Source organism: Abramis brama (genome assembly GCF_963993115.1).
Source record: "Abramis brama genome assembly, chromosome: 6".
Taxonomy (NCBI): Eukaryota; Metazoa; Chordata; class Actinopteri; order Cypriniformes; family Leuciscidae; genus Abramis; species Abramis brama.
The window spans coordinates 6,444,353-6,455,392 of NC_139968.1; the positions used below are offsets into that span (position 1 = coordinate 6,444,353).

General features: G+C 37.8%; 1 protein-coding gene across 1 annotated transcript; it reads right to left on the bottom strand.

Annotated features, from left to right (window-relative positions):
* Window positions 1–631: 631 nt before the first annotated feature.
* On the bottom strand, window positions 632–10,714 carry LOC311084167 (NACHT, LRR and PYD domains-containing protein 3-like). The gene is made up of 8 exons (XM_084116072.1): window positions 10,541–10,714; window positions 9,352–9,606; window positions 9,088–9,198; window positions 6,606–8,507; window positions 5,091–5,264; window positions 4,570–4,740; window positions 2,162–2,208; window positions 632–2,085 (listed from the first exon to the last, which is right to left on the bottom strand). Exons 2-8 carry the CDS (start codon window positions 9,552–9,554, stop codon window positions 1,532–1,534), a joined length of 3,162 nt encoding a protein of 1,053 aa, XP_083972198.1. The 5' UTR covers window positions 9,555–9,606; window positions 10,541–10,714; the 3' UTR covers window positions 632–1,531.
* Between the last annotated feature and the right edge of the window lie 326 nt (window positions 10,715–11,040).

Below are 11,040 nucleotides of genomic sequence, written 5' to 3' on the forward strand. Positions count from 1 at the left end.
GATGTTTAATAGGCAGCCAATGCAGTGTTGACAGAACCGGGCTAATATGGTCATACTTCCTTATTCTGGTAAGAACTCGAGCTGCTGCATTTTGGACCAGCTGTAATTTGTTTATTAAGCGTGCAGGGCAATAAGAGCATTACAATAATCTAGCCTTGATGTCATGAACAACAAGATACTATGTCTCGCTGCAGACAAAGAAGTTGATGACGTCTGTTGCAGGTTTGATGACCTCTTATTACAGTTTCTCACAGGCGCTCTGGTAGAGACATCATGGAGTGTCGTCGGCCAATGAAATTGTCTTGTGTGGATACACGTGCTTCAGAAACCAGTCACACTGATGACAATCCCCATAGCATTGATCCAGGTGCAGTGTCTCGTTCCCCTTCTCAGGAACCGATGGTTGCAGCCGTGACCTGAGAGGTTCTGTTATCAAGATTAGTTTTTACACCTTTGAGTCCTAGCTAAGGTAAAATCATTTCTCTCTTTTAAGGACTTTGAAAGGGTGATCCATGCTTTTATTTTGACAAGGCTTGACTATTGTAATTCCCCTTATATGGATATTAACCAAACCTGCCTGCAATTGGTACAAAAATAAAAAAATAAAAATCAAAGCACAGCAAGACAATAGTAAACTCAAAACCAGTTTTATTGGCTACAATACTTGTGCTACTACAAGTAAGGAAAAATAAAATAAAAGTATTATAAAATAAATGGTTGCAATACAGCAATATCAGCCTAGCTTCAGTACTGATGGGGTAACATTTTAAATAAAAGCAGAATCCATTCGGATCTATTAATTAAATAATCTTTAATTTTCTCACAGTTTTGTGTTCTCCTGGATCTGTTTTCTTGGAGTCCCTGTCAGCTTGTCAGTAAACCATTTATTATCTGCTGCATGTACATCTTTCTGCAGGTTTCTGCTTGTTTATGAGTTACATATAGGTAATACATTACATTCTCTTCTACTTTAAACACAGTGTAATGCATGTAATAAAACTGATTCTCTCTGTTTTAAGGTTATGCAATACCATCAAATAAGGTACACTTGCAAAATATAAACAAGACAATAGAATCAACCTAAAAATAACAAGAGTAAAATACACACAATAAGCAAAGAATTACAGTTAATTGTTCAAGGTAAATACATATACTTGTAGACAGAAATGCATAATAAAACAGTTTTTTTTGTTTTGGATTTCTAATGTCATTAGACATTGAGCATATGCGTAACTTAGATAACAATAGGCAGAAAATAAAATACAGAACACAAAAGTACAAGTACAAAACTTGAAGGAAAAATGCCATAGCCTACACCCAACAAAATAGTGTACTCAAACTCAAGCTAATATACAACCAAGCTTAGCCTAGTGAGCTGATCATGACATATGAAGCAGATTAATCTTTGTTCAAGTCCTGGCTCACGAGGTCCTTTCCGGACCCCATTCCCACTCTTTCCTGTAATGTCCTGTCACTTTTCAACGCTCCACTAAATTATAATACAACTGTCTAGAGTGAATTGTTTTATAGGTTATTCCTTGCTTGAAATCTTTCCAGCAGTTTGACACAGAGACACTGAGGTTCTAGGATAAAGCCTAAATCCAGCATATAGAGGTTCAGTGAATGTGGCGTTGAATGTGTATAAGTGTGTGAGTGTGTGTGTGTCAGAGACGCTGTAGAAGGACAGAGTGCCGGCCGGCCAGTCTAGATACGCTCCTACTCTTTTAGATTGAGATGGGATAGATATATCAGTGTTCTTATTATCATGCCAGGCAGTGCAAACCCTCCCACTGTTAATCCAGAAAAGACACCAGGAATGTTCATTGACTCCAAAAAGACAATCAATCCCTTCTTTTCTACTGACCTTTTTGTATGTCACTGCTACATGACCATTACCATTGAATTCAGTTTCCCAGTAACAGCGTCCAGTCAGACTCTCTTTACACATAACCTGTTCATAGTGCTCAAATCTCTCAGGATGTTCAGGATATGATTGATGCTCTTTCACATGTGTTACCATTCTGTTCTCAGTCATTAGGAGGTTAGTGTGTGTTGTGTTTGGATCCAGTGTGAGATCACAAAAATCTGAACAGAAAAAGAAATGTAATCATGACAAACCATGTAAGTTTAACAAATGAACAAAAGCTAAGAACGGACTTACATTTTTGTAGTCCTGGTGTGATTCTGAAGGCTTCATTATAATCCACACTGAAAAGAAAAGAAAAACAAAACACAAGCAATTGTAATTTTTTCTCAACATAAATTCTCATAATTTAAATGTACAATATGTAACTTTTGACCCTCTAGCGGTAAAAAAAACAAGAACAACTGCGTGCATTTTGCAGAAGAACATTGCTTCAGCTCTGCGTGACTGTGCGGATGATTATGGTTTAGTCAGGACCACCTTTGTCGAATGTATATTTATTACAATGATAATGCAAACCACTAACTGTTAGTGCTGGCTGTATGGTTCTTTTCTGGGCAGATTCAGTAATCATGCATGCATAATTACAATTCACAAATTTAACATTGTTGTAGACATTGTTGTAGACAGAGAGTTGTTGTAAACAAGCCGAAATACATGATAGATGATTACAATAAAATTTAGTGTATACTGAAGACGAAACAGATATCAGATTAGATTCCAGCTAGGTGGAGTTGGGGATGGAAGGGGGAGTTAGATGTAGCACGCAGCAAGCAGTAGAAGAGAGGCTGAATGAATGGGGATTTTAATGAACAGCTGTGATAAGAGTTGAAACTGAATTGGTATATGTCAAAAACAGCTGACTGACATGGCCTGCCTGAACTAACGCAATGTTTGATTTATCCCACTTCTCATAAAACACTTACATGACCAGTTTAGATGGAAAGGACCTCAAGCTGACCAGCTGAAGACGTCACTGTAGCTATGCCCATTAATAGACACCTTCCTTGAAAATAAATTCCAGCACTACAACCAGAGGCGGACTTACTATTAGGCAAAGGTAGGCGACCGCCTTGGGCCCCCAAAAGCCAAGGGGCCCCTAAAATGTTTTTTTTTTTTTTATGTACAAGATGCACATTCATCACTAATGCGCAAGCAGTTGCTATGGTGTTCATAACCATGATAACCGTCTGTGTGTCCACATTGAATGTGCTACTTGTGTGCTACTTGTAGCAAATGAAAATACTAGCATCTAAAGCAATAACTAAATATTGAGTAATAGTATTGCCAGGCACAGGAGTATAAATATGAGGAAACACAAAGCCCAAATTCCCTTAATCATCCATCACAATGAGTAAAACTAAAGAAGAGTCCTCCTCGCTCATCCAAAAACAATCTCCAGCTTATTCATTTGTCAGACACGACTGGAACTTCAAAAGGGACCTGCTTCTGTGGTCAGAAGAAACTAAAATAAGAGCTTTTTAGCAGCAAAGCCACCAGATGGGTTTGGTGCGCACAGGGATAAAAAGTACCCCATGCCCACGGTTAAATACTGCTGGATTTTTAATGTTGTGGGCCTATTATTATTATTATTATTTTTTGCTGGAAGTCCAGATCTTGTTCAGGTTCGCGGTATCATGGATTCTAGCAAATACCAACAGATAAAAAAAATTGATGGCCTCTGCCAGGGAGTTTTGCGATAAAAGTATCAGGCAACGTTGGCTGCTTCTGAGATGACAGGTGTGTGCTGCTGCCTGCTGCGACCAGGGCTGGCTGATCTGGATGATGTCTTGCCATATGCAGAGAGAGGTTCGTCGTGTTGCCGGAGTACTTCACTTTTGTTTTGCAGTTATTGCATATCGCACGACTATTTAGTGTAAAACCCAAAATTCTCCCATATTTCTGATTTTACTTTTGCTGGCGGTGGCAAAATCCTCTTATCCATTTTTAATGTATCGCGCTGCTGCTTGCATTGCTAAAATTGGTGCCAATTGACGTCACGTGATAATTGGCTACAGTACATTCAAAAGCACGACAGAATCGATATTCTTAGCACAGCACTAGCGAGTATCTCTTTAGAGGGAGAACATTTTATTTAGTGTGACTAAAATAAAACAAGGTGTTGTAAATTAAAGGTAGGGTATGCAATTTTCGGAGAAGCTAGCAATAATCAAGCTAATTTTAAAATCATGAAATCCCATTAGATGCTCCCTTCAGATCATCTCCAAAGCCACACCTCCTTCAAAATACATGAACGTGTACAGCAGGGAGCAAACAAAAGCTTCACGAGAGACGGCATAAAACTACCTCATGTCTCCAAGCATATAACATTACAATAATAATGAACATTTTTAAAACAATTTAAAGGGTCATGAATCCCTAAACCAAATTTTCTGAGATTTTAACAGAGGTATGTGTGTTGAACACCATTGAAGACAATGTTAGCATCTGTTATATTTAATAGTAGGGGGAAAATGGTAAAAAATATATATTTTTTTCACTATTTTCATCTTCCGCATTTAAAATCTTCATTTTTTTATTATTTGTTTTACAAATATGCATTTGTGTAAGTACAAGTAAAATGGAAAACAATAATTACAACATTTTAATAACAAATACCATGAATACTATGAACAAATACATACTTGAGTTTTTCCAGTGCACAGTTTGGATCATTGAGTCTCTCGGAGAGCATCTTGACTCCTGAATCCCCTGGGTGATTGTAGCTCAGATCCAGCTCTTTTTGGTGTGAAGCTGAACTCAGAGCTGAAGCCAGATAACAACAGCCGGCCTCTGTTATCATACAGCCAGATAATCTACAAAGTAATTGGATTCATGATTGAACACTTGTACTGTGTTTAAAGCCTATGAATTATGAATATGCCTGTTTAAACACCTTTGAACATAATTTTAAAAGCTTAAATTGTTTAGAATTCATTCTAAAATAATGTATCACTGTCATCATGTTTTTACAAATCAACCACCCCAAACTATTCCATCTCAAATGTTGAAGAAATGCTATTATAGAAATCCTGAATAGAAATCAAAACATTAATATTCTTACACCTGAAAAGAACTAATCATCCAAGATCCTTCAACTATCACAGTTATGTTCAAAATCAAATGCAATGATCATTTATAATTTTGTAGTTCTATTCTTGCACACCGCAGTATCTCCAGATTACAGTTTGTACTCTTCAGTGCATCAGAGAGCATCTTCACTCCTGTTTCTTCCAGGTCATTGTTACTCAGGTCAAGCTCTCTAAGAGGAGAGTTTGATGACTGTAGAGCTGAGACCACAATTTCATAGCTGTGACCAGTGAGATTACAGTCAGCAAGACTGAAAGAGACAAAAATAGAGTTTTTAGTAAGTTTAGAGGACAGCTGAAAAATTGCTGTCCAAAATCGCAAGGAATGACACGTTTCACTCTATAGTTTCAAATATTCCCTAATAGTAAATTTTCAACTAGTCCAGCTTGACTTGGTAGCTATTAATAAAACCCGTTAATCAAAATCGTTTTCTTGATGTATTGATTAAAAATCATTAAGATTGTCAAAGCCATGGCTCAGTGGGCCTTATCCATAACCCAAACTTTCCCAAAATGTTTTTTTACTCATTATCCAGACCGGTAACTCTGTGTCTTTTTCTACACCAGCCTCAGCGACCTATGGAAGACCCTTGAGGGAGGTTTGCTGCTTATATAGAGTGGGTGCTGGTGCAGTGTGGATCTGCATTCACTGCCTGTCTCGTGGATGAGGACCCACTCCGGACCCAGGGCCCCACCAGCATTCAGCCACGCCCTTCACAGATTTTATGTCAGAGCCTATCAGAGACTCAGTCCGAGCCCACAATAAAGCTGGATCCGGAGCAAAAGACAGAGGCCAATGTCCTCTGAACCCGAGTTGAACCCGACCATACTCCAGCTTCTGAGGGTGTGCTGTGCCAGGTCCCAAAGGAATGGTATGATGAGCTGGATGATATCATTCCTCAAAGTCTTCAATACCCGGTGATCCCATCCAGTCTCTGGTCTCCTTCGTCACTGCTGGTCCCACCCAGCGCCCTCATACCTCTGGCTCCACCTCGGTCAGTCATCACCCTGGTTGCACTACAGACTTCCAGGCCTCGTCTCTTCACCTCTTCGGCTCCATCGGGCTCTTTCTTCCCTCCGACTCCACAGTTGTCCTCACTCCCGCTGGCTCCTGTCTCTGCCTTGGTCACGTTATGTCTTGGACATAGGTTATGTCTTTTCCTGCCCCCTTGTTATGGTGTGAGGGAACGCCTTCTATTTATTTCTTCATAAATATCAACCACATTTAATATGACACATGTAATCATTACTGCTGCAGTCAGTCCAACTGAGAATTTATAGGTGCACCTGAAAAGGCTGTCTACTCATAATGTTAACTAATCTGACTGAACTTGAGTGTTTCAACAAAGAGGAATGTGATAGAGACATTTCAGACTAAAAGCTATCAGTGTTTCTAAAAGTGCTTCTGCTAACTATTGACTTGAAGGGGGTGAATACTTATGTTGATAAATATTTTGCATTTTTATTTGTAATGCATTTGTTACACTATTTATCACTCTCCAAAATTTGTTTTTGGTTCATCTCTAGGGTGAATAGTTATATTAAATTCACAATTTAAATGCAATTACATATGATCCAAATAAATTACTTACATAACTTTTCTAAAGTTGCTCACTGCTGTTATCAGTCTTCTTCTACCATCCTCTGATGTGTTGTATTTCTTCAGATCCAACTCATCCAGCACCTCATCTGACAGCAGAAGCATGCAGGTGATTGCTGAACATTGAGCAGAAGAGAGTTTCTTCTCTGAGTGTTTGTCTGATTTCATAAACTCCTGAATCTCTCTGTACAGAGTCTGATCTTTCATCTCCAGCAGACAGAGAAACAGATTGATAGATCTTTCTGTGGGGAGATTTTTCTTAGCCCTGATTCTGTCTTTAATGTACTGTGAGGTTTTCTTGATGCTCTCTGAACTCTCCTCTGTATGTGTTAGTAGATCCAGTAAGAGTCTCTGATTGGACTCCAGTGAGATGCCCAGCAGGAAACGCAGGAAAAGATCCAGGTTTCCATTTTCACGCTGAAGTGCTTCATCTATTGTGTCCCTATGCAGATTATGCACTTGATCCAAATAATGCAACGTGTTATCATTTTTTATTATATAATAGTAAAACACATAAAAAGCAGCCAGAAACTCCTGAAAGCTCAGATGTATGAAGCAGTAAACTTTCCTCTGATGAATCACAGATTCCTCCTTAAAGATCTCAGTGCAAATCCCAGAATACACTGAGGCGTCAGTGACGTCTATGCCGCTCTCAATCAGGTCCTCCTCATAGAACATCACATTGCCCTTCATCAGCTGTTTGAAAGCGAGTTCAGCAAGTTTCAAAATCACTTCTCTGTTGGACTGCAGGAGCTTCTCTGGATCTCTCTCTTCAGACTTCTGGTTCCTCATATTGATCTGAATGATCAGAAAATGGATGTACATTTCAGTCAGAGTTTGAGGGATTTCTGCACTCAGATCTTCCAGGAGCTTCTGAAGCACAGTGGCTGAGATCCAGCAGAAGACGGGTATGTGGCACATGATGTGGAGGCTTCTTGCTCTTCTGATGTGTGAGATGATTCTGCTGGCTTGATGCTCGTCACTGATTCTCTTCCTGAAATAGTCCTCCTTCTGAGGGTCATTGAATCCCTGAATTTCCGTCACACGTTTGATGTAGTTAGAAGGGATCTGATTGGCTGCTGCTGGTCTGGTGGTGATCCAGATGTGAGCAGAGGGAAGCAGATCTCCTTTCATGAGGTTTGACATCAACACACCCACTGATGAAGTCTCAGTCACATCAGAAACTTTCTGAGCGTCTGAAAACATCAGTGGAATTCTGTTTTCATCCAGACCATCAAAGATGAACACAACTGTACATTCATCATAAATCTTTAAATCCAGATTATGAAGTTTAGGATGAAAGTCCAGCAGAAGTCTGTGAAGACTGTACTGATGATCTTTAATCAAGTTCAGCTCTCGAAATGGAAGCACAAACATGAAATCTACATCCTGATTGGCATTTCCCTCGGCCCAGTCCAGAATGAACTTCTGCACAGAGACGGTTTTCCCAATCCCAGCGATGCCTATAGTAAGAACAGTCTTGATTTTATCTTTCTCCTCACATCCTGGTTCAGGTGAGGCTTTAAAGATGTCATTGCAGTAGATCGGAGTGTCTTGTGAGTGTTGTGTTTTGTTTTTCTCCATCTGTAGCACCTCATGTTCTTCATTCACTCCTTCACTCTCTCCCTCTATGATGTACAGCTGTGTGTAGATGCTGTTCAGGAGGGTTTGATTCTGCTTTAGTTTGATTCCCTCAAATAAGCTCTCATACTTTTTCTTCATGAACGTTTTGTGTTGGTCTTTCACTTTCTGAAAAACAGCAAAATCTACTGGTTGGTAAGAATCCTGATTCAGGTATTCAGTCTCCACGATCTGTTTCGCTGATTCCATGTTTTGCTTCTTGTTGTGAGTCAGACGGTATTTCACAGAAGGGATTGGCTCATATATCTCCCCACTATTGAGAAGAAGAAAAAAACAAAAAATGTTGGAAACCATCTTAAAAGTTTATATAACAAATTCAATACATGTATGTCTGGATGAGAAATTTCAAAAGAGACGTATATCTCTCAAATACTTTTACTAACTCAGTTTACAAAAATGTTGGGATTTTTTGTAAAATGCTGTGATTTTTTTACTTGTCTTGAAACTTTACCTGACAGAAGGAAAAATGAAATGTCCAATTTTTTTCACTGACCAGATTCTACTTATCGTTTCACATTATTATTCTTTGCAATCTTGCATTGAGAAATGTTAGTATTCTATAGACTTTTCACCCTTAGTTTGCCTCTGACCTCTGTATATTTGCCTCTGTATATTTACAAAATACAATTAGAGTTGGTCAGTCAAATCATTGGAAACATGAATAATATGAATAACATACATGGCAGTTAAAAAATAGATAATTTAAAATAGACAATTTAAAATAATTAACAAATACGACTTATGCTTTCATTGCATTTTACAAAATGTCCCATTTTTTCTGGAAATGGGCCTGGGGTGTGTAAAAATAAGAAAGTTTTGGGTAATTTTATCACATTTTAAGCCTGTCAGCACTAAATGCAGAACGATTGAACTTCATAGAGTCGTCACTCTCCACAGACACACAGCTAGGTCCTGGAGATGTGTCTCTCTTTCTCTTCCTCCTGCTGATAATGACAAAAACAAAACAAAACAAGAAAACAATGTTTGTCATTCAATCTGTTGTTCTAAGCACTGCCTTGTGCCTGTATAGTTTTAATGCAGTGCAAATCACTTTCAATACAAGTATCTGCCAAGTGCATACATTATGCATTTGTTACCTGAGTTCAGAGGTCATAGATCCATCACTGAAATGAGGTATAGGAAAATTAATGGAGTCCTCAGACTTTATAGACACACTGCTAAGATGTGGAGAAGCTGCTCTTGGCATCTGATACACATCAGTTCCAGGCTCTTCTGTTTGCTCTGAGAATCGTGTTTCAGATGTAGGGTTCTCCTCCTCTCTATCCTCACTTAGATTCATTTTAAGGGCAGTGACCTTCCTTCCTCAAACTTATTAAAGACTTACTTCACACCTAATCATGGAAGCACAAAGACAAAAAGAGATATAACTGACACATATCCCAATTTCGCATCAGAGGAAAATCATTGTAAAATTTACAAAAACCATAGATTTGCAGTAAATATTGGAAGAGTGTATGACCTTCAAAGAAAGGGTTGCTTGTGAATAAATTAAAAATATTAAGTAAAAATTGTGCTTTCACTTTATTTTGACAGTCCCTTTAACACATTCTGTTGAGTATAAGTAACATTGCACCTACATGTCTACAAGTCTACAAGTATTAGTAGAGTATTAGTAGATTGGTAGGGTTAGTAGAATAAGTTGACATAGTTGCAAAATTACTTATAGTCAGTAGAATGTCTTTTGGAAGAGCAATTGAGCAAACTCAATAAAGAGTTAGCAGATATTAAGCAGACAGTCTACTAATACTCTAATGAGAGTTAGTTGACGTGTAGTTGCAAAGTTACTTACTGTAACAGAATGTTCAAAAGGGACCATCAAAATAAAGTGTTACCAAAATTGACCTTGTTTCATACTAGTCTACTAGTTTCTAAAGTAAAATCAAGCTTGAATCTCCTCCCCTCAAAAGACAATGCTATGACAAACTCGAAAAACTAGTCATTCTTGTTATGTTCAGTCATTCTGTTACATAACAAAATGAACAGCATCTACAAAATGTCATTATATAAAGAAATGTATATTATGGCTTTCTGTCCATACATTTTTACACATTTAAACAAAACTATATTTCACCAATCTGAGTAAAATTAAATGTGATTAAACTACGTCCCTATCCATTGACGTTTCCAGTTTAGGTTACCTTAGAAAGTTTGAATTTTTAAACAAAAAATACAAACATCAGTCTTAAAATTCACTTTAAAAGCTGAAATACAAGTGACAGGCCATTTTTATATGACTATACATGTAAAATTAATTTCTTAACCTACCGCAAAATACAAACGTGTAGATACCTGTTGTTGAAAGCACTAAAATGGCATCTCTTTCCTTGTTTTTTCCTTTCGTTTTCTTACATGGAATCAAGTTATTTGGTCTTTACAACTCCACCCAGAAAACAAAAAAACAAAAAACAAAAATACTGCCATCCTCATCATGAATAATTAATTTGCAGCTTTAACTAGATGCGGATGGCAGGGATGTAATTAATATGGGTTTGAATCAAAAAGTCTCTCAAAGTAAACAACTTTAAACCTAAAGTTTACATGCAAAAGTTTTTATTTATGACCCCACACTGTTTAAACAGGAATTAACATCACATTCAGGAGAAAAGAGTGGCTCTAAAAATGTGACTATTGGTGACTAAAACCCATGAACATTTTATACAAATAAAACATTATGGCCTGGCTTCACAGACAGGATTTAGATTAAGCCAGGATTAGGCAATAAGGACATTTAAGTAGCTTTTATAAACATGCCTTTGTAAAAAACA